At 59.5% G+C, this 23,283-nt stretch overlaps 6 protein-coding genes across 6 annotated transcripts; all 6 read left to right on the forward strand.

The window, feature by feature from the left end:
* Window positions 1-1,787: 1,787 nt before the first annotated feature.
* On the forward strand, window positions 1,788-11,681 carry LINJ_20_1140 (putative phosphatidylinositol 3-kinase; the record flags this gene model as incomplete). Its single annotated transcript, XM_001465208.2, has 1 exon — window positions 1,788-11,681. The coding sequence occupies one exon, from the start codon at window positions 1,788-1,790 to the stop codon at window positions 11,679-11,681; it is 9,894 nt and encodes a 3,297-aa protein (XP_001465245.2).
* Window positions 11,682-14,120: 2,439 nt separating this feature from the next.
* LINJ_20_1150 (DNAj-like protein) lies at window positions 14,121-16,082 on the forward strand (the record flags this gene model as incomplete). Its single annotated transcript, XM_001465209.1, has 1 exon — window positions 14,121-16,082. The coding sequence occupies one exon, from the start codon at window positions 14,121-14,123 to the stop codon at window positions 16,080-16,082; it is 1,962 nt and encodes a 653-aa protein (XP_001465246.1).
* A 962-nt stretch (window positions 16,083-17,044) lies between these two features.
* Window positions 17,045-18,004, forward strand: LINJ_20_1160 (conserved hypothetical protein; the record flags this gene model as incomplete). The annotated part of the gene is made up of 1 exon (XM_001465210.1): window positions 17,045-18,004. One exon carries the CDS (start codon window positions 17,045-17,047, stop codon window positions 18,002-18,004), a length of 960 nt encoding a protein of 319 aa, XP_001465247.1.
* Window positions 18,005-18,840: 836 nt separating this feature from the next.
* Window positions 18,841-19,650, forward strand: LINJ_20_1170 (conserved hypothetical protein; the record flags this gene model as incomplete). Its single annotated transcript, XM_001465211.1, has 1 exon — window positions 18,841-19,650. One exon carries the CDS (start codon window positions 18,841-18,843, stop codon window positions 19,648-19,650), a length of 810 nt encoding a protein of 269 aa, XP_001465248.1.
* Window positions 19,651-20,266: 616 nt separating this feature from the next.
* LINJ_20_1180 (conserved hypothetical protein) lies at window positions 20,267-21,166 on the forward strand (the record flags this gene model as incomplete). The annotated part of the gene is made up of 1 exon (XM_001465212.1): window positions 20,267-21,166. One exon carries the CDS (start codon window positions 20,267-20,269, stop codon window positions 21,164-21,166), a length of 900 nt encoding a protein of 299 aa, XP_001465249.1.
* Window positions 21,167-22,020: 854 nt separating this feature from the next.
* Window positions 22,021-23,283, forward strand: LINJ_20_1190 (endo-1,4-beta-xylanase z precursor-like protein; the record flags this gene model as incomplete). Its single annotated transcript, XM_001465213.1, has 1 exon — window positions 22,021-23,283. The coding sequence occupies one exon, from the start codon at window positions 22,021-22,023 to the stop codon at window positions 23,281-23,283; it is 1,263 nt and encodes a 420-aa protein (XP_001465250.1).

Below are 23,283 nucleotides of genomic sequence, written 5' to 3' on the forward strand. Positions count from 1 at the left end.
GTCCTGTTTAACGCGCCTCTCTCACCGGCAACGAGAGATGGGGCGTGAAACAGGCCCGGAAAAGGCTGTGCCGCGTCGTTTAAGAAGAATATCGCGCTTCTATGAACTACCTCCTTCTTGCACCCCCCCTGCTTCGCTCTCCCTCCCTCTACGGACCACCGCAGCCACACCTGCTTGCGTCTCTCGCCGTGTATCACACAGTTTTCGATCACACGCACACGTGCGCGAATTTCGTTTTTTGTGTGTGGAGGTATCGCTGCTACATACATATAGAATACATATATATATATATATATATATATGTGTGTGTGCGTGTGTTTTGAGGGGTGGAATTGTTTTGTAGTTAGCAGTTTCACATGTTTTTCTCGTCTTTTCTCCCCACCCAACCACTGTGTTGGTTCGCCCTCCTTTTTTCTTTATCATGTTTGTTCTTGTTTGCTGCACCTCTGCCTCACCCCTCTCCTTCACGCTCTCCTCCTCCTCCTCCCATCTGCTCAGGCACACGCCCAGTAAGTTATCGCAGCGGGCACGGCGAACACACGCGCGCACAACTGGAGAACGAACGAGAAAACAGAAAGGCATCACCTGCATACAAGAACTGCAGCGACTCCCGGGGCATCAACGTCAAGGTCGGGGACAAGAGGAAAAAGAAGCGAAGAACGCCCACGACAAGCGCCCGCCGAGGCGGAGAACAGCAGCCCAGCAAAGCGGCGCCGCGGCCGCGGTGGAGGAGATGGTTGTCATAGGTAGCTGGTGATGGATGTCGGCTACCTAATCTTCTCTCCACTGCCACTCACTCACTCTCTCTCTCTCTCTCGTCGACCCCTCTCCCTTTCTCTGACGCCCTCTCGTGCATGTGCGCGCTACTGTGGCACACACGCACGCACCCGCTCTCTGCCTCCTCCTTATTGTTTGTGCTCGGGCATAACAGAAGCAGTACACACAAACATAGACAGGTGCACACACACCTCTCTCTCGTCTCCTGCGCGCTGCTGCTTCCTTTTTCCCCCTAGTTCCCTTTCCCTCCTGATCCCTGTAGCCGGCTACACTTTAGCTTTCCCGTGCATGTCTACTTCTCTCTGTTCTCTGTCGTCGACTTCCACACGCACATACGTCTTTCGTTTTTTTTTTCTTTCCTTTTCCTGGTTTCTTTCTCTGTAACCCTCGAAAACGACTCTGGGCGCTTCCTTTGCTCACGCCTCCTTGTGGCGCTCTCCCCCCTGTTGGGGTGCTGCCCGCCCCTCTCTATCCACTCTCCCGTGCGTTCGTGTTGCCGCTACGTTTGTGCCTGCTTGTCTGAAAGGGTCTTGACTGTCTTTCCGCGGTCACGTTTGTGCGTACGTGACGGCAGTGAAGGCGGTGCGTCGTCTGTCGTTGCTGTACAAAGGTCTGCCCCCCCCCCACACACACACACATCCGCTCGTCCGCTCGTCTTGTGCGCACTAAAAAGAAGATACCTTCGCCTGTGTCTGTGCCTGTCTGTCCGTGTCTTTCAGCGCCCTCTACTGACGTCATTCTTTTCCACCACACACCCCTCCCTTGCCTCTTTCCCCTGTGGTGGTGGTCTGTTACTCATTTTCGTCGGGCAGACTCCTGCACGCCTCTTCGCTCCCTTGTTGTTGTCACACCCTTGCGGTGGCGAACGCGCAGCAGCCTTGCGTAGCCCTCTCTCTCTCCTTCCTGGGATTGTGTGGGCGGCTGATGTGAATGAGCAGGAGGGTTTTCGCCTCTCTCTTCCTCTTTTGTTTTGTATGTTTCCGCATCCCTGAATATCCACAAGCACTTTAATGCAGCAGATGCACTGGACCGCGGCGCGCGGCCAGCTGTCTGGTCCTCAACACTCGCAACACCCTTCACCGCAGGCATCATCCACCCACGCTAGTCAGAAGCAGCAGCAGCAGCAGCACTTGCATCAGAATGGGCCTCCGGGGCTGGCCGCGGCCGGCATGGGCGGCGGCAGTGCAGGGGTGAATATTTCTTCAGGTCCCGCCGCCGGCGCGTCTGCTGTTCGCGCCAACGTCAACAGCAACGCCTTTCATAGCCCCCGCTTTTCGCACCCCATGGGCCCGCTACCGCCCGCTCAGAATCCGCAGCAGCAGGTCTTTTCCGTTTCACAGCAGCCTCCTGGTGCGCAGCTGCAGCAGCAACAGCGCTCCCCTCGATCACTGTCAGGTCCGACTCCCAATAACGTCGTGAGTGGTAATAGAAGTGGCCTCGAGACGAGCGCGGCGCTCGCCGGGCGCGAGGCGCCGGCCATCTCAGGCGCCAACTCCGCCGCCGCCCACACAAGCTCTGCCGCAGTCGGAGTGTTCTTAAGCGGTACGCGCACGAACTTCACCGACTTCGGAGCGGCAGCAGCGTACGGACTCGGTGCCGGTGGCGTTGGCTCGCCGAGCGGGCCCACCGCCAACGCCGGCAGCATCCTCGCAGATGCAAATGATGAGGAGGTGAACCAGCTGTTACGGGAGCTAGAGTTCTCAGTGGACAGCCCTCACGCGTTGGCAGTGCTGCGAGACGCCGTGGACGCCATCGAAGCACGGGCGCTGGCCAACTTTGACCCTCTGTCGCGAGACACGTTCCTGGAGCAGCGCATCCGCGATGTCCTGACGGAGCTGTCGCGAACGTCGAACGAGCGCTCCCTGCTGCTCGCCGTGAGTCTCATAGAGGCGTTGATCCCGATCGCCTACACCAGTCCTCACTCCAAGTACACACGCCTGTGCCGCAGTCTCTCGGTGCTGCGGCAGAGCGGGAATGAGAAGGCCGCCAGGGAGGCACAGCGGGTGTACAAGCTGCTGCTGGAGGCGGATGCGCGCTACCCAGGGCCGGAGTCGCCGCTGAAGGCGTTTGTGCAGAAGGAGCTCCGCGAAAATTGCGAGCAGGCGCTCCTGCAACTCCACGGTCGCGTGCAGCAGGCGAAAGCGGCCTTTCCGGCGCAGTTCTTTTCCGTCATGTTGGGCTGCGCCGCCACTGCGGAAGTGAACCCGCGCTACATCTCTGGCAAAACTCGTGCGCAGGCGATTCAGCTCGGCACGATGCTCACAGGCAGCCCCGATCCGCTGCTCCGCAAGGCTGCCTACGAGTGCCTCGTCGCCATCTTTCGAAACACGAGCAACATGCGACCCAACGAGCTGGTTCTGGAGAGCCGCCGCCTCTGCGATGAGTGCATGCGAACACTGAACGCTAGTCAGCACAACGAGGGCCACGTTGTATCGGCTCTGAAGGCGCTGCACGCCCTCCTCAGCAGTCGCGGGCTCTCGGCGATCGACAGACAGGTGATACCGCAGCTGTGCGTGCTCGTCACGGAGCAGCACCGGGTGTCCAAGTCGCTACTGGTGCGCAGCGCAGTGTGCGACCTTGTGCCCATCATTGCGCCGGTCGACATTGCGTCTATGCCGCGCCGCACCACGTACTGCGCTATCATCATGGAGCCAGTGAAGAACGTGCGCGATGAGCGCTTCAAGGCGCACGAGCTGCATAATGTGGCTTCCTTTGTCCGCAGTGTCGGGTATCGCGTGCTTGACGCTACAAATCGCACAAACTTGGAGTCGATCCTGCACCGCTACATCTCCCGTCCGGAGACGCAGGAGGCTTGCTGGTCCATCATGGCTGCCATCTGCGCATCCTCGGCGTCGGCCAGCGGAGGCGCGGCATCGGTGGCGCCCATGGGTGGGCGCCGCGTAGACTACGTCAGTACATCTACCACACTCCCGAGCCCCACAACGCAGAACACCCATCAGGACCTCTCCTTGACGCCCTCCATGGTTGAGGGGCGCAAGGCCTCGCAGCACTCCAGCCGCGAAAACTTAGCAACCTCGCCGTCGGCGCTTCAGCGGCACTTCTCGTACCACCACGGTGACGACAACGACGATCAGGTCAGCGTTCCACTTGTCTCCGTTAGGACCACCTCACAACGGTCGGCAGGCACGTGCTCCCTCAGCGCCTCCCCTACCTCGACGAACGCACCAGCCTTCAACCTCTCCACCTTCAGCGTACACCACACTGTGACCATCGACGACGTTGTCCTGCGCTGCCTGCCGTATCTCGCCCACGCCATCCTGACCCAGTCACTAGTAGACTCCCTTCGTGTAATACAAGCCTCGTGCCCGCAGTTGCGCGCTGATGTGCAGATGGCTCTGGACAAGCTGGTGGATAGCGTGCTGAAGGAGCCTTTCGCGCCGTCCGCGACGGCGGCGGCTGTGACACTGCCCCAGTATTTTTCCCAGCTGCCAAGCTCCACGGCGCAGCAGCAGCAGCAAGCCCACTCCCTTCATAGCCGTGACGGTGGCGATGGGAGCGCCGGTGGCTTTTCGAGCGCAGCAATGAACAGTGCCTCCCGCACCGCTGGGTCTCACCCGCTCAGCCCCGCTAGTGGCCCGGAGCCGGTCATGACGCTATCTCGTCCGGGGACATGCAGCACGCCGATCGGTGTCGGGGCGGTGGGGCGGCTCACACAGTACTTTCGGCCGAGCGAGAGCGCGGCAATTCACCGAGGCGAGGGCAGCACGAGCAGCCCGACCCCGACCTCCCCGGTGGGAATGCGCAACACCTCTGGCCCTTTACCCTCGGGGAACAACAGCTTCCTGGGCCCCGACAGCGCCTACACCGTCGGTGGCGGCGACTCGAACAGCGGAGCTCCGTACGGTGCTGGCGGACCACTTCGCTGCTCCCCGCTCTCCACGTCGATGAGCGCGCCCTTCAGTCCCGTGACGCACATGGCGGCAGGTGGCAGCGGTGCAGGTGGTGGAAACGCCGCAGCAGCCCCGCCGTCGGTGCTCAAGAACGACTTGACGGTGGCGCTGAAGGTGTTCACGGAGCGGCCCCTAACGTCGGTGCAGCACCTGCATGATCTTAAGAACTCGGTGATCGCCTTCCAGCGTCACGAGGATCCGCTCGTGCGGCAGCAGAGCAGCGAGACGATCATTTCGAGCTTGCGGCAGTGGATAGCCTACGCAAAGGAGCACAAAACCTCAACCTACTCCACACGCGTGACAGAGATATTGGAGGCGTACATGAAGAACGTCCTGATGGAGGTCGACCGCCAGTGCGGGTTGTACGAGATTACGCTGCTGGCAAACGCCACGAACCTGCGCGCCTTTTTATCAGAGCAGCGCATCCTATCCTCGCTGCTGAGTTTCCTGAACAGCACAGCGCTGGTACGCGAGAAAACGGTGGAGCTTCTCGTCGCCATCACGCAGGACTCCAAGCCCTCCCCCTCTGTCGTGGCGGTGCAGCAGAGCCTGTACGTCACCGTCGAATCGTGTGTGGTGGTGCTCGAGTACACGAACGACGTGAGCATGCTCCTGCGCAGCATGGCCGACCTGCAGACCTTTACCCGGCTGTGCATCCGTCAGCTTAACAACCACCTCAGCCGCATCTTCTACGCCTTTCGCAAGCGTCTTTTAGAGGTCAGCGTGCCTGACGTGGTGCTGCTTTCCATTCTCAAGACACTTGAGATCATCCTGCAGGCACTGGCGAAAGACGAAAAGACCATCTTGCAGTACCAGGACGACGTGCTAGAGCTCTACGACCCGGTTGTGGAGATACTGAAGCAGTCGCCGTCGCCGACGCTGAGCCATGCTGCCATCAACGTTCTCGTGTACGTACACGAAATGTGCATCCCGAGCGCCTCGACGGATCTGCGTAAGCAGCAGGAGCTGATCACCGCGCTGACACACGTCTACACCAGCAGCACCTGCACTGTGAACGAATCTCTGAGTATGCTGACGCTGTTTGGCCAGCTTGGCGCCATCGACCCCTCCGCACAGTCCGTTGCGACAACCGCAAAGAAGAAGGAGGAGGCCGTCATCCAGGATGAGGCTGACCTGGAGCTCACCTACGACTACACGGTGATTGTGTACCGCACGCTGAGTCGCATGCTGGACGCGTCACTCTCCGATGCCGTCTGCTCTCAGGCTCTGCGCACCCTGCTCCAGTTCATCCGCTTCACTCAAGACAAGAAGGACCTCGTCGGCGGCGTCCACGCCGTTCGGGCGGTGCTGCAGATCACAAAGCGCGTGACGGACAGCCCGGCCCTGCGGGTGGAGGCGCTGCATGTATTGGCGGCCGTTACCGCCATGCGGCATGAGCGTATTGTACGGCTCATGTTGCCTGAAATCGTGGTCCTGCTGGAGCAGCTGTGGACCCCGAAAGACCGCCTCCTCTTCCGCGCTGTCCTGGAGGTGGTGAGCGCGCTCAAGCCCGGCAAGCTGTCCGGCAAGGAGCAGTCGGAGTCGTGGGCGTGGCTGTATCCGCGGCTGGTGGACGTGGCGCTGCAGGACCGCACTGAGTCGCGCGAGTTCTGCCTCCGCGTTGTGGAGATTGTGCTGAATGCCAGCTACATTCCGCCGCACTGCATCCCCGTTGTGTTTCCGATGCTACTTCAGTTCCTGCAGCAATCAGACCAGCTGGTGGATGTGCGCAGCCAGTCCCTGTGCGCCGCCGTGCACATCGTGTGCGAGCTGAAGGCGGTGCAGTTCTTTTCGTCGCTCCTGCACGGCATCTGCACCCTCACGCGGCACTGCGAGCTGAACGAAGATCTCGGCCCGCGCATCTCCACCCCAGGGGTGCGGGAGTCACTCAAGGTCTTGGCGGCACTGCACCCCAGCGGCCGCAGCACGATCAAGATGTTGCGTGACCGCATCGGCGAGGGGGATGAGCGCATGACGAACCCGACCGGGTCCTCCATATTCAACACCATGGGCCTGCCAGCGACTAGTGTCACGAGTCTCGCCGGCGGCGGCTCCACCTCCTCGATGCTTGTCATGGGGCCAGCGACTGGTAACGCCAGCGGCGGGCAGGGTGGCGGACTGGGAGTAGAAAATCCAGCGAATTCAGGGATTGGTCCGCTAGTCAATATCGGCGGCTTTGGCGCCTCTACCGCTGGTGGCGGCGCAGCAGCAGCGGGCGGGGCGGCTGGTGGTGGGTCGTACCTGCGGCTCACAAACGTGTCTGAGACCTTTGCAGGGGCTGAGGAAGAGGACGTAGGGCTGACCCTCAGCGCAGACACGGCAGGCCAGGAAGTCGACCTCTTCATGAAGCATGTGGAACTTGGCTTCCGCCTCAAGGAGAACAAGTTGCGCGAGTGGTTCGCCGAGTTCCAGAAGTACATCATTCTCATCTCCCCACACCCGGCGTTCCGCATGATGGTGGACCTGCTTGACAAGCATGAACCCCTTCGCCGCGGGCTCTTCTTGCCTTCGTTCAAGTGCCTCTACGAGTCCCTGTCGGCTGACCAAATCAAGAAGCTGAACGAGATGCTGACCCTCGTGCTGAACTGTTCTGATCACGAGCTGTCGAGCAAGTGTCTCGGGCTTGCTGACTACCTCGACCATAACGAGCCGAACGTGAAGCCAGAGGTGCTGGAGGTGGTGCGGTCGATGCGGCGAGTCGACTATCATCGCGTCAGTCACCCCTCCGAGAACGGGTCGCTTCTTCTGCGCAGCACGGAGAGTAGCACGAACAACGTCGTCTCTCTGCGCACCCGCAGCTCCGCGTCAGCAGGGCTTCCGAAGGCGGAGTTCTCTACTTCCAGTGACGCTCCCATCGATGTGCTGCCCATGGCAAAGGTGCGCGGACGGAAGGCGCCGGTTTTCCAGCGCAGCTCAAACAGCAGTGCCGGGGTAGCAGGCGATGAGTCCGGGACGGCAGGTGCCGAAGCCAGCAGTGGTGCCTCAACGGCACTTGCCAGCCCCAAAAATAGCGCAAACGGTCGCCGCAGCGCTTCTCGCCGCGATGTGGAGATGTACGAGTTCACCTCCTTTGACGGCAACGAGAATGGCGCCACCGAGTCTGGACGGCAGCAGTCGCAGCCCATCGCCTTGCCGACGTCGGAGACACCGGCCCAGGAAGAGGAGGCGGAGCGGCGCAGCTGCTCGCCCGTGGACACGCTCGATGGGGCAGAGAGCGAGAACAAGGCGGAGGACGTGGTGGCCCCCGTCAGCACCGACCATCCGTCGGTTGGAGTGCTAGGCGCGGCGGGAGTGCATGTCATGGGAAGCTACAGGCCCCTTGTGAACTCCGTCGTACGTCGTTGCGACTCGAACGCGCCGCAGCAGTCCGGGGTGACCAGCCAGTTTCACATCATCAGCACCGCTAGCACTCACAGTAACGACCTCAGCAGCGACAGCCGTGACGGTGATCTGCCGCCGGCCGGGGCCCACATCCCGGCGCAGCCAAACATGCTCTTCTCGACGGAGGACATCGTCCGCGCTGCAGAGAGAACCCGTATGTACGACAAGGCACTCAGCTATCTGGAGAACCGTCTTCTGGCCATGCTCAACCTCTACCGGTACACGAAGATGCCACGAGAGGTGATCCACAAGACGGTGTGGCCGCTGGCATGGCTCTACAGCCAGCGTGAAATGCAGGACTCCGTCGTAGGACTCTTCCGCGCTATCCGCTACGAAGGCGGCGAGGACCAAGCAGGCTTCGGCTACGAGCTGCTCTGCTGGTGGAGTAAGGCGCAGAACACGTACGCCAAGTCCATCACGCAGCAGGCGATGCGCGATATGACGGTGCCGCCGCACATTCTTGAAGGCTACGTGCGCACCCTCACCCTGTGCGGTGAGTGGAGCCGGGCCTATGACGTGGCCATGCAGGTCTGTTCACGGCCGGAGGCGTACGTTTCCTCGACGGTCGCGCGCTGCGGTGCAACGGCCGCGTGGCTGCTCGGGCGGTGGGATGACGTGCAACACCTCGCGGAGCGGCTCTCCATGTCGGAGCAGCACACCACGGCGCTCCGTCTCTTCTTTCTCAACGGCGTGGCGCTGAAGAGCGCCATTACGGAGCACAGCAGCGCCGCCTACGAGAACCTGCGACACATGATCACACAGTCGAAGCTCGTGATTGACGAGAGCCTGCGCACTCTTCTCCCGCTCAGCTACACGCATGCCTACGAGAGTCTGACAATGCTGCAGCACTTCACGGAGATGGAGGAGACTATCGACTACTGCCACTGCCGCTCTACCAAGGGTCGCCAGCAGATCTACGAGCGGTGGAACAACCGGTTCCGCTCTCTGAATCCGGATTCCCTGCAGCCAAGCCTGCTCTCGCTGATGCTGCACTCGCTCGTGCTCAGCACAGGCGAGATGGCGGACATGATTCTGCACTTCTGTGAGACGCGGCAGTCGAGCCACCCGCAGCTGGCGGAGTGGGCCATGAGCTGGCTTCGACACGGCTCCTTCAGCGGGCGCAGCAGCAACCTCTGTAGCCCGAGTGCGGCATCGCCGGCGTCACCGGGGCCCGTGGAGGGCATCACGGTGGCGACGCTGTCATCGGTGGACAAGAATCCAAAGGTGGCTGTCGGCTTCATCACGCATCTGTGGAGCCAAGGAAAGCGGCAGGCCGCTGTTGAGTCCATGGAGATGTTTCTGCGCGACTGCGGCAAGGACCTGGAGGAGAACAACGCCACCTGCTACGGCGACGCGCAGCTGCGGCTCGGCACGTGGAAACAGGAGCTGCACGCCGACTCCTTCTGGGAGCGCGGCTTCCGGGACGAGGAGCTGGGCCATTTTCACAAGGCTATCCGTGCCGTCCCGTCGAGCTACGAGGCGTGGCACAGCTGGGGCCTCATGAACTACCGTATCCAGCAGCGCGACCACAACCTCTCCCCCGAGGACCAGCGCACCTTTGTGGAGGCGGCGCATCAGGGCTTTGTTGGCGCCATATGCCGCTGCAAAGACTCCTCCGAGGCGCTGCCGGCCGTCATGCGTCTGCTGCAGCTGTGGGTCATCCACAACGGAGTGGAGCTGCTGAAGGAGACGGTGGCCGACAGTATCTCGCGCATCCCGATCGACCACTGGGTGCAGACCATTCCGCAGCTGATCGGCCACCTCAGCAGCGACAGCCACGACATCCGCGAAGTCATTGGCATGATCCTGCGCTCGCTCTGCGAGGTGCACCCACAGGCCACCGTCTTTCCGCTCCTCGTCGTGATGATGTCGGACGCCAGCACCAGCGGCAGCAATCACAACGCCCTCAACAGCAACGGAGATGAGAGTAATATAGTGTCGGGTGCGTCCGCCATGTCCGATAGCTCGAATCCGCTGGCGCGGAAGCAGGAGATTGTGCAAGGCATCATCCAGCACTGCCCGAAGCGCATCTTCCACGAGGCCGAGGCGGTGGCAAAGCTGCTTGTGGACGTGTCCGCCATTCCCATCGAGAAGATTCGCGAGAACCTGAGCCAGGTCGCTGCTGCGTGGAACCCAAACGCCGAGTACGAGGAGGACCCGGAGGAAGTGTACCGCCGCCTGCAGAACACACTCGACATCTTCCACGCCAACCGGCGCCACCTTCTCTTCACCGTCGGTGACATTGGTCAGTTTGTGCAGATGGTCATGGAGGACGACCGCAACGGACAGCGAGAGAAGGCGGCGGGCGTCGTCAGCCAACTCATCGAAGAGATCTCGAAGCATGTGGCGGAGAAGCTGGGCCGTGAGCCTCAGAAGGCGATGGAGCCGCTGCTGCATCTGCGTAATCTGTCCGTCGCGGTATTCGGGGAGTACGACGGTCACTGCCGCGACCATTACCCGACTATCGCATCCTTTAGCTCCAAGCTGGACGTCATCCCGTCGAAGAAGCGGCCGCGCCGCATCCAGCTCAACGGCTCGGACGGCTGTCTCTACACATACTGCCTAAAGGGCAACGAGGACATTCGCATGGACGAGCGTGTCATGCAGCTGCTTGGAATGGTGAACGTCCTACTGAGCCACACCCGTATCTCAAGCAGCGCCTACATCCACCGCTTCCCTGTCATCCCGATCAGCTCCAACGTGGGGCTTCTTGGCTGGGTGGAGAACGCGAATACAATCAACAACACCATCTGCAACTACCGTACCAACATCTCGAACGTGCGCACGCATCAGGAGTCGAGTGTGCTGCGCGCCTACGTAGGGTCGTTCGGCAACTGGGACAAGCTCAGCCTCATTCAGCGCACGGAGATACTCGACTTTGTGATGCAGAGCGAGCACTGCGAAGCCGTTGACGTTTCTCGAGCAATGTGGCACCGCGCCAACACGGCGGAGCAGTGGCTTGACCGCCGAACTGCCTTTACAGTATCCTTGGCGACCATGTCCATGGTGGGCTACGTGCTCGGCCTCGGCGATCGGCATCTCGGCAACATCCTCATCTCTATGTCCTCTGGCAAGATTGTGCACATTGACTTTGGAGACAGCTTCGATGTCGGTCGGCTACGCCACGTTCTGCCGGAGACGATCCCGTTCCGCCTCACGCGCATGCTGACGAATGCGATGGAGGTCTTCGGCGTGGACGGCGTCTTCCGCGCCTCCGCAACGCGGACGCAGACGACGCTGCACAAGAACCGTGATAGCATCATGGCCCTGCTCTCCGCCTTCGTCCACGACCCGATTGTGCAGTACAAGGGCAAGATGAAGAACATCATGGAGAAGAGCCGGTCGCCGCAGGACATTGCAGAGCGCATTCGTAACAAGCTGCGCGGGATGGAGATGGCGATTGACCACAGCAAGGTGAACATCTTTAACACGACGCAAGACAGCTGCCGCCGGCCAGACCTCCTGTACATGTCGACCGCCTTCGATGATACTGCCGTGCGGACACAGTCGTTGGCGATGACGCCGGAGGAGCAGGTTAGCTTCTTGATTGACGAGGCGACGCGCATCGACAACTACACGACGATGTACTTCGGCTGGGGCCCGCTGTGGTAGTGGCACCCGAAAAGATTAAAAATCGCGTCCGCCTTCTCTCTAACGCGTCCACTCTTTCTGCAGTTTGCTGTGTTGAGTTTTTGATTTTTCTGTGTGTGTGTGTGTACGCGTCCTCGGTGATGTCCGGGACGCCACCTTTGTTCTTCTGAGGTGGGGGAGGAGAGAGAGGGAGTTGTTGATCGTCTCTTCAATCCTCCTCTGTGCGTGTGTTTGTGTGTGTGTGTGTGTGTGCACAGCCCCTGTGAAGGCAGATTCAACCTTGCCTCCATTGCTCGTACACCCCTCTATGTCTCCTTTTCGATCGCTTCCTCGCCATAGCCCCCTCCCCTCTCTCTCTCTGCGTGTTTTGTCGAGAATGTGCTTCACATGTGTGTGCAACATGCCTCTTTTCTTCCCTGATCTTTTTGTTCGTCTGTCCCTCCCTCGCCACCCCGCCCCACTCCTCCTTTCTCGAGAGTATGCGTGCACACTTGTGCGTGTATGGCGGTAGAACACAATCCATCCTCTGCTCTTGTCTTCATATTGGTATTTTGTGTATGTGTGTGCGGCTGGGGGTCGTTTGAACCTGTGAATGCATTGTATGTTTGCGGAAGCGTGCCTCCACATGACTATCTTCGTGCACGAGTGTGCGTATGTGTGTGTGTGTTTCTCCCTTCCTCCTCTTGTGTGGCCACCACCACTACTCCCTATCCACCACCTCTTCTCTTTAGATAACAACGCTCTTTCTTTCTGGGGACTCCCTCTCTCTCTCCCCCACCCTTGATGCGTTGCGTCGCTGGATCGCTGAGCTGAGGAGGAGGAAGCAAGGCAAGGCAAGGTAAGCAAACAAGAGAGCGAAAAGAAAAATCACCCGCCACCCCCCCCCCCTGGCCCCGCATCATCATGGCCATCGTCACTGCTGTCACCTACCACCCCATCAGTACCCAATAAGAACCGCGAAAAGGGAGGGAGGGAGGACAAAGAACAAACGAAAAATAAAACGAAGAAGCAACAAAAAAAATGACGTTCTAAAAACGCTAAGCAATAAAATGAACTACCGCCCCCCCCCCCATCCTCTTTCCCGTTTTCTATGTCTGTGTCTGTTCCTGTGTGTGTGGGGGGGGTTCTTCCTTTTTTTTTTTCGTTCTTTGCTCATCCCAAAATTACGTTAAACAGGGAATACACACACATGCATACATACACATACACACACATAGAGAGGGAGGGGGACATAGACATACAGATACAAACAGCCAAGACGGACAGATGGAGGGGGGGGACATGGACACACACGTATGTACGGTATACATGTACATCGAGGCGTAAGGGGCACACCACGGAAGGCAGCCCACCTCCACCCCATTACCCTTTTTTTTGCTCGCCTCACATTCATGCACGCAAGCTAGTGTGTATATGTGTGTGTGTGCGTGTGTCACTCCCTCCGCGCTTTCTGCCTGCACCCTCTCCCTCCCTCCCGTCCCACACACCCCGACCCCCACCCCCAACAAAAGTTCGACTCCCTCTTTGCCGTCCATTGCTCTGCGTGTATGTACTTTATGCGTCCCTTTTTCTGCTGCGCTCAACTCCCTCCCTCTCTCCCTCCACGGACCATTCTATAGCGGCTCTTCTTTTCTCGCTCGTCGTGTGTGTGTGTGTGTGTGTGTGTGTGTGTGTGTGTGAGGCTCTATGCGTTTTTTTTTGCTCTTGTGCTGTCCCCCCCCCCACTCCCTTCGTATCTTCGCGGTTGTTGTTGATTGGTCGGTCTGCGTCTTTTCCTTTTGTGTTGCGTGTCTGCGTGTGTCTGTCACCTGCCTTGCTCACTGTCCCTTGTCCTCTCCAACAACGAGAGAACACCACTCCCTTGCTTAGCAAATAAACAAGCGAAGCTTCAAAAAGAAGGACTACGAGAAGGGCCGAGCGTGGGGACGCTGACGCAGCTGCACACAGCAGCGCAAATATTGCTGGCGGCTCATGGGATGAGCTGATGTGTTCATGCCATGGCGAAGAGGTGATGCATTCACTGGACAAGATGCCACCCTGCGCGGATGAGGCAGTCGAGCTGCCGACTCCACACGCAACCCCCATCTCCTCCCATATCCCAGTTTGCTGCAGCTGAAGTACTTCGCTCCCTGGCCGAGGTCAGCTTGCGTGCCCTGTATCACCGCACCGCTAGCTCATGTGCTTGTGGGGTGCAGACATTCACACAAGCACACAAAACACATAATGTGGCTGCGCTGCTGAAGAATTCAATGCCGCCACTGATTTCGAGATGCACCTGATTCCCCATCTCTCTTCCCCTGCCTCTTTGCCTCTTCGGCGCTCACACACACACACGCATGCGAAAGCAGTTCTGCGTGCGTCTGTGCCAGTGCACCTGCGTTAAAATCACCATCAACGGGGATATCCGAGCACAAATTTCTCTACAGTCCACCACCGCCATTGCAACAACAACTTCACACCATGCAAGTGTTGTCGATTGAACTGCCTGTCTTGAAGGCGGGCGAGAAGGCGCTTGAGTGGCCTCAGACGCAGCCAGGCGTCACCGACGATGCCGTCGCGGCCGATGCACCGCCGCAACTGAACCGCTGGATCGAGGCGTACCGCATCATTCCGCTAGGAGAGGCGTTCTGTCGCAGTGTCGCCCTCACAACGCAGCTGCGGCACGAGGATGCACGTATGCAGCAAGCACATGCCGACCCCAATGTGGCGCAGCAGTGGGCCGCGGAGGAGGTCGATGGCATTGCCGCTGGCGCAGACGGCGAGGGTGCAAACGATGCAGACGACGACGGCGTCGGTGACGGTGCCCGTTACCAGTCCTCCTCCCGCAAGAAGAAATTCGTGAAGCTGGCGGACAGCGACATGCTGATTGACTGGTACGAGGTGCTGAAGCTGGAGCAGGAGGAAGGGGCGACAGACGACCAAATCAAAGCGGCCTACCGACGCCGCTGCCTCGAGACGCACCCCGACAAGCAGCAGAACCACTCCGATGAACTCTTCAAGAAGGTGCAACGTGCCTTCGACATCCTTGGCGACCCAGACACGCGCCAGGCCTACGACTCCTCGCGCCCGTTCAACGACGCCATCCCTGGCGAGCAGGTGGAGGAGGCCGACTTCTTCAGCACCTTCGGCCCCGTCTTCGAACGCAACAAGAAGTGGAGCAGCGTCCCCGGCATGCCATCCCTCGGCACGGATAAGACGCCGTACGCCGAGGTACTCCGCTTCTACGACCGCTGGACGGGTTTTCAGAGCTGGCGCGACTTCTCACACCTGGCGGATCTGGTGGAAATCGACGACACCATGTGCCGCGAGGAGAAGCGCTACTATCAGCGCGAGAACGCGCGCCAGCTGAGCCACCACCGCAGGGAGGAGCAGAAGCGCATCCGACTTCTGGTCGAGCGGGCGCGCAAGAACGACCCGCGCCTGCGCCGCCGCCGAGAAGAGGAGGAAGAGAAGCGCCTCAAAGTGTTGAGGGAACGGGAAACATTCCGGCTGCAGCTCGCCGCCGAGGAGGAGCGTCGCCGCGCTGAAGAGGCCCGAAAGCAGAAGGAGAGGGAAGAGGCCAAGGTGGGCGCGCAGCAGCAAGAGAAGCAGGCGATGCGCGAGGTGCAGATGGCGGTTCTGCGCTTCTTTGAACAGCATGGGCTCCTGGACGAAACCCCGACAAACAAGCTCCTCGCAGACCGTGTGCGCCGTCCGAACGTGCAGTGGATCTTCTCCAAGACCACCAACGCGACCGAGGCGCAGAAGCTGCGCGATGTCCTACTGGCCTGCCCCACGGATCGCCGGCCACGCACGAACGACCCGCAGAGCAAAGATGTGGAAGGCGCCGAGGAGGTGGAGGCCGTCATGCGCTTCAACGCGCTCATTCAAAAGATGGAACAACGCTGCGGCGTGAACCGCTACGGCGAGGCCGTGAAGAAGGTGCAGGACGGCGATGCGGCCACGGCTCCAGCGAAGAAGAACGAAGTCGCGGCGGCAGCAGCAAAGGCCCCTGTCGACGCAGGACAGGAATGGACGGACGAGGACCTAAGCCGGTTGCAGAAGGCGACGGCCAAGTACCCGCCTGGTTCCGTCGATCGCTGGATCAAGATCTGCGACGTGCTCCGTCACCGCTTTACGGAGGAGCAGGCCATGGCCAAGGTGAGCGAGCTAACTGCTGCGCTGCACAATGCAGGGTCTGGCAACCCCACTGCTACCGCCGCCGCCTCCCCCTCGCACGCCTCGGCCACCAGCACAGCTGCCTCGTCCGTGGAGAACTGGTCTCTGAAGCAGCAGAAGCAGCTGGAGCAGGGTCTGCGTGACTTGAAGGATTATAAGGAGAAGGACAAGTTCCAGAAAATCGCGAAGATGGTAGAGGACAAGACAGCCAAAGAGTGTTTTGAGCGCTTCAAGTTCCTCTGCTCTGTGAACAAGAAGAAATAATGCGCCGCATGTCTAGCGCCTGCGTGCGTGCAAGGGCTGTGGCGCACCGTTGAGAAGCGTCACGTGCAACGCCGCCTGAGATAAGAGCATGGTAAAACTGTGGTGATTCAAGCACATGTACGTGCACTCGGCACGCCGGTGTGCCTGAATCTCTTTTTTTTACTTGTGCGCGTGTGCCCGTGCGTGCAGCCGCTTTTTTTTTTCGTTTCCCCGTATCTGGTGTTGCGTCTAATGGCACAAGCAAGCAACGTCTGTGTGGCGGAGCAACGGTCTCTGCCTGTCTGTCTGCTGTTGTGTGCAAGGGGGTGGGCGGGAAAGACAGTGCTTGCGTATTCTCTTTGCGGCCATGAGCTGCGAGCCACCTCCGCCCCTTTCAGGCCTTGTCTTTTCGCTTTTCCTGTGATACAAGAGAGTGATCGGTGCCACGTGTCTCAGCAGCTTTGTGGCCGACAACGTCTTCGCTTGCTTTCGCTCCTCTTCTCTGAGTTGCGAGGGGGAGGGGTTGAGAGCCACGTGTGCGTGATCATGTTGGCAACTCGTCACACCGCGGCAACGCTCCCGTGTACGCGTTTTATTCAAACTTGTGTGTGTGTGTGTGTTGCATGTGCTGCGCTATAATTGCTATATTTTCTTTACATCTCTGTCGCCCTTCCACTTCACACACACACACACACCTCCCTCCCTCCCCCTGTCCCCTTGAGCCCACCCTGCTCAACCGCCTCTATATGCGGTATGCTCTGTACGTCCATGTGTCATCCTGTCTAGTCACAGTCCAAGAAACAGGATAGGTGCACACGACCTATACGCACACGCACACGCACAAGCACGTGCACAAGGCGTCGCCCTCACCAGCACAGTGAACCTTCTTGTTTTCCACTGCCGTCAGACGTGTGCGCGCACGCTCTGGTCGCCTTGTCTTTTCTCGCTCCATTTTTTGCGGATCATTGCGGGAAACTGGAATCATGCAGACTCCGCATACTCCGACGATCAACTTCGGCCCCACGGGCGGCAGCGGCAGCCCAGGTGGCGGCACCGCCTTTTTTGGCCGAAGCGACCCGAACGCAATGATGTTGCAGATGGGCCTTAGTTACGGGCAGAACATTCTCCAAAAACACGTCCAGCAGGGCGAGGCTGGACTAGCCTACTATATGCCTGTCATCCGTGCTATTCGCAACTACTTTGCTGTGGACAACACGTACGTGAAGCGAAAGCTGATCATCCTCACAATGCCCTTTTTCACCAAGTATGTCCGCAAGTCGCCGGCCGGCGGGGAGAGCGATTTCGGCAGCAGCGGCGGTGTCGGGGAGGCGACTGGAGACCAAGTCTTTGGCGGCCCGGCCGGCTCCCCAGCCTCAATGTTCCCAGCTGTCTCGCCCTCTACGCTCGCGGGTCACGACGGCGGCGGCAACACCTTTGCCGGTCCCTCGCTACCGCTGAACGACGTCTTCGCGTCAGACCTGTACATCCCTCTGATGAGTGTGATCACCTACGTCGTACTCGCCGCTTACATCCTTGGCGCCAACTCGCCAACGAGCTCCGTCACGGCCGCGTCGCTGATCTCCACCGCGTGGGTGATCGGCATTTGGTTTTTCCTCGAGGTTGTTGTGCTAAAGGGTGTCGCGTATGCACTCCTTGTCGTGCCGAACCCGCCGCTGCTGGAGCTGCTCGCACTGTGCGGATACAAGTACGTTCTTCTCTGCCTGGGTGTTCTCGCGTCGCAGTGTCTGCCGCCGAGTCGCCTCTACAGCGGCCTTTTCATGCTGTATGCGGTACTGGCACATAGCTTCTTTACGGTGCGCGTTTTAGGGCTGCAGTACATGCGTAACGACGGTCGCGTGCTGCCACGGTCTCGCGTATTCACCTACATGGCCGCCCTGGCGCAGGTGCCGGGCTGTGTCTGGTTGTTTGTGCGGCTGCTCTAAGCAGCGAAGGCGGCGTTGCTTTGATGCTCCTGTGCGCATTAAGGGGGAGAGGCGGTGCATGAGGGATCGAGCGAGTGTAGGGGTTTTTCTTCTGCCTGGTGAAAGTGCCTACGTGCCCTGCTCGCCACCGATACAACACCCTGTGCCCCCCCCTCCCCTGGGCTGTTTTTTGTGCTTCTCCTTTTGCCGATGATTCATGACCTGACGTGCGTGCTAGTGAGGTGTGCTTGCCACTCGCTCGCCTACACTTCAAGCTCGGTATGTCTCTTTTTTGTTTTTTTTTGCTGTGCGCGCTCCCCAGAGAGGGGGCGGTATCTGTACACGCAGCTATTCACTAAAAAACGCAACGTCTATCCGACCTCTTCCCACCCCTAGTGCTTCACGCTCAACGCTGGCACAGACGTCGCCGCCGCAAGGCTCCGGGGAGGAAGGGAGGGAGTAGAAGAGAGAGAGGATTGACGTGGGCGTTCGAATTCTCTGTCCTCCCAGCGCTTATGCAGTCCTCACGGCGGCGTCAGCTGTGAGCCGTCTTTCCCCCTCCGAGACCCCCGCGTGTACCTTGGGAAGGCATCGCGCTCACGCATCTGGACCCTCCCCCCTCTCTCTAGCCATGACCGCGACCAACCTTCTTATCATCCTCGTTTCTCACACCTCACTTTCGAAACACACATGCAAACACACGCACCGGCGCTCGAACTAGCGTGCGCTCGTGTCCCGCTCAGCCCAGCATTGCCTCGCGCACTCGCATCTGTGCACGACTCCCGTGTCTCGGAGCCCGTGTGTGTTTCTGCCCTGTCTCTCCCCTTTTCAGTTCCTCTCTATAAACCCTTCACTTCATGTCGTGGAACCTCAAAGGACGGGCGGCGATTGCGTCCCTCGACCCGCCCACCCGCTATCGCGTGCTGCACTCGCACACCATGACACGCTGCGCCAGCAAGCCGCTGCTGTGGGTGCTGGAGGAACTGATCACCCTCCGCTACCTCGGCGGCCTAACCGGCCCTCTTCACACAGCGAACTACTTCATCTGCCTTGTCGTCCGCCTCCTGCAAATCTGCCCCTCGGTGGCCATCGTGCGCGTCATGCTGGAGCAGGATGTGCACAAGTATCTGCGCGCCGCGGCGCTTCTGATCATCCGTCTTATCGGGAACGTGGAGCTGCAGCGAGAGGCGATGCGTGTGGGGTGGTCAGACTACCGAAAGCTGTGCCTCTACGGATCTGACCCCGCACAGGAGTTGGCAGAGTCGACGTCAAACACCGCTGCCGGAGCGGAGGGGGTGACGGCTGGCACGTCGAGGACGCTCGCCTCCTCTATGCTGCCGCTGGACCATTACAAGCGGTCACGCGCGGAGATGGAGATGTACAGCGGTAACAGAAATCTTGCTAGTGGCGCACAAAGCGGTGAGTCTGACCGAGCCAGCGCACAGGTGCCAGAGCCACCACAGTACTGGCTGATCCGCGTGGATGAGTTCACCGACTATCTCTTTGGTGTAGCCTCCGCCTCCACAGCGTCACAGGGCAAGGAGCCGCATGAGCTCTCGAAGGCACCTGCCTCACCACCGCCCAGCCCATCTTCGGCAGGCGCATCCTCTCGCACGCTGCCGGGACACACGTTCATGGGACTTCATTTCCCTGCTGTAATTGTGTAATGCGTGGCAGACGCGCCCCATGAACACCGGTGTCCGCACACGCCGGGAAGCAGGTGACGGCGAACATGAAAAAAAAAGGGAAAGCCAACTCGTGAGCATGATGTGGGCTCGGTGGCAGATCGCATCCGTTTAGGATTCCATCGTGTCTGCCTCCCACCCCTCACCCTGTTTCGCGTACGGAATAGTGTGTCGGCTCCGATGAACATCGTCCAACGCTGAGTAGTAAATGCTCGAAGGGACAAGGATTTGCGTTCTCCATACACACATATACGCGTATGTCTTTCTCTGTTGTCTTCACGCAGCCTCCCTCTCTCCCACCCTCCCGTCCTAACCTCTAGCAAGCACTCCTCTGCGTGTTTCTTTCCCCCTGTGCGGGTGAGTGTGTCTCCTTTAGTGTCGATTGCGATCTCCTGGCTCGGTTCTTCACCCCACCTACCCGCTCTTCCCCCTGGAGCTCGCATGCATCCTTGCCCTGTCGCTGCAGCGCAGCTTCTTTTTCCTTCACCGCTCCTCGTCCATCTCGCCCCCTTTGTCTTTCTGTCGTATAAGCAAGGCGAAGAGAGAGTCGCTGTTTTGTAGTAGGTGTCCACTAGCGTTTGTGTCCGTGTGTATCATAATGCAGCCCCTCGACATTGAGCAGCAGCTCCGTCTTCGAGATGCGATGAAGACACAGCATCAGGCAGCGGAAGCAGCTTCATCGCTCTCGTACATGCACGAGGAGTACTACGCGGCAGCTGGCGATGCCATCACCTTCTTTGGCGGCATCTGCGCCGTCACGGGGGCATTGTTTCTCGCGTCAGCGCTGCTGACCAAGACGAGGCTAGCGAATACGGTGCGCCTAAGCTTTCAGCACAGCGGTGTGAGTCTCATTCCGAAGTGTGCAAGCCCCCCACTCTTCTCCGTCTGCATGGCGGCGTGGATGGGACTCTTGGGGGTACAGTCTGTGTGCGATGTGCTGCGGGAGGTCGCGCAGCAGCACTACCGCGCCGTCAAGGAGAAAAATGTATCGGCGCTGGCGGATCTTTCCCTCCTTCACCGCATCCATGTGGGTACAGTGAACCCTCGTCCTCTCTGGGGTTTGTCCACGGAGATCACCACACAGTACCCACCACTCATGCAGTGGATCATGACACCGACGGCGCTGCTGTTCGCGGCGCAATACGCGGGTATGGTTTGCATCTGGTGCTACATGCTCTTCTGTGGTCAGCCACTCGATGCTGGCTTGATGGGTGCCCTTCTTACCTTCTTTCCAACTTTCTACGATGCACTGCTGCTGAACGGCAACGAGCCAGATCGCTGGCCGGTGTGGGTCACTCTTGCGAACTTTATGATCAGCCTTATGTGCGTCTGGAGCTTCGGTGCGCCTCTGGTACGGCGCGAGTACCGCGAGGTGATGAGGGAGCTGCAGGGACACACGGCAAAGGCGCTTTTCAAGGACCGACCGGAGATGAGCAACATGCGAGCCCGCGGTGGTGCTCGAGGTGGCAGCTCATGTAAGAAATCGAAGCAAAACTAACCCGTTCACGGACAGCGCACGACCCTGTCCCTCGCCTCCCCTGTTCTGTGCACCGCACACACACACACACACACACGCACACCTTCCTCGAGTTTTGCGCGCGGTTTGTCATGGAAAAAAGCTACCCACGGTTGCCGCTCCTTTGCGGGGCAACCCTCCTCTCTCTTGGCGTGTGGCACTGAGTTTTTTTTTGCATGTTGTGCGTCCAGTCGCTTATCAAGCGTGCGTGTGCCTCTTCCCACCCACTCTCTGACCTCCTCCTCAATTCGAACCGCACAGATACGGTGGCTTTATCGCGACAGCACAACAGGAACCCAGTCAGTCACCGGCTCACCCGCAGCACTGTGCTGACGGCGTCGGATGCCTCGCGGCCTCTGCTCAGTCACGTCCTGTCCGCGTCCCACGACAGTCCTTTTCTCCCCTCATCTCCATTTGCCCCACACATCTGTGCCCGCGTTCTGAGCAGGGTATTCACACCACCCTCACACTCGCACTTTTTTTTCTCGAAATCCACCGAGTCATCATCCACTCGCACGCCAGGGTCTTTTCTCGCCCCTCTCCCTTTATTCCGTGGTGGTCCTCTCTCTCCTCCCTCCCTCCCTCCCTTCTTCTAAGAGCTCGTTCTCCGTTCTCGTGCGTGCACTACCGACAGTCTCTCGTGACGTGCCGAACAAACTAAGAAAACGGGAACGGACTCGGAAGTACACATAAAAGAACACTTTAATATCTAGACGGAAAGAAGCAGGAGCAGCACTCGGCCATTCTATACGGATAGCTCACCCTCTCAAAGGGTACTCGGACATCCTCGTACGCCTGGCGATATCTCCTCCCCCTACCCCACTAGCTCGCGCTTCATGTCCGCCATCATCATCACACCCGTTGCTCCTGCGACGACGCCGCCCACTCGCACCCCTGCAATGCATCTGCATAGCTTTAGCCAACCCACTCAAGCACAGCAGCAGCAGCAGCAGCTCCTTTTCCGGCCGCGCTGCGAGGAGGGGGTGACATATAGCGAAGACAACAACGGCACCGTGCACTACCGTTTCTACCTTCCCCATGCCAGCTCTGTTGTTGTCGCTCCTGTGAAGGTTTGCCTGGTGGACAGCGATGGTGGCACGGTCCCTGTCGCCTCCATCGGCGCCGCCGCACCCATGACAAAGCACCAAGACGGAGTGTGGGTCGGAACCGTGTCCGCACCAGTCGGACTGCAGTGTGTCGTCCTCATGGTGGACGGCAACCCTGTGCTCACGCCCCACCTCAGCATCGGGTGCCTGCATGGGCTCCAGCGGGCAAACTACATCGATGTCCCGCCACCGAACCCAAATCGATGTGTCTACGCCATGCGGCCCTCCGTCGAGCACGGGATGGTGGCCCACAACTACTTGACGTCCTACACAATGGACACAACCGAGGAAGTTCTTATCTACGTGCCGCCCTCGTATCACAAGGCGAGCAGCGCAACACGTCGGTACCCCGTGCTCTACCTCCTGCACGACGACCGCGAGTACCCAATGAACTGCGTACAGCAGGGTAAGGTGAACGTCATCGCCGACAACCTCATCGCCGACGGCAAGATGACGGAGATGATCATCGTAATGAAGAGTAGTGTGAGCGCACGCGCCAATGGTGAATGCATTCCATGCGATGCGGCCAAGCTCTGCGAAGACCTGACGGAGGACATCATTCCGTACGTCGACAACCACTACCGCACCGAGGCAGATCGCGACAACCGCGCCATCGCCGGTCTCTACATGGGCTCCATACAAGCCAGCAGGCTCTGCATAACACGCCACGATCTCTTCGCCTACGCCGGCATGTTCTCCGGCTTCCTGAGGAGCAACTGGAACGGCATCAGTACGGACAGCGACCACATCGAAGCCCTCCGCCGCGATCCCGTAGCCTTCCAGGCCGCCATGAAAGTGCTCTTCCGTTGCATTGGCGACGACAACACCCACCGCGCCGCGTTCGAGGCGGACGACGCTCTGCTGGCGGAGCTGGGCGTGGCGTGCGAGCGGCGCATCTACGCGGGCTCACATAGCTGGCAGGTATGGCGCCAGGCCGCAGCCGATTTCCTGCCAATGCTATTCAAGGACCTAAGCTTTCTTCCTCGTCACTGA

Source organism: Leishmania infantum, chromosome 20 (genome assembly GCF_000002875.2).
Source record: "Leishmania infantum JPCM5 genome chromosome 20".
In the NCBI taxonomy this organism is placed as follows: domain Eukaryota; phylum Euglenozoa; class Kinetoplastea; order Trypanosomatida; family Trypanosomatidae; genus Leishmania; species Leishmania infantum.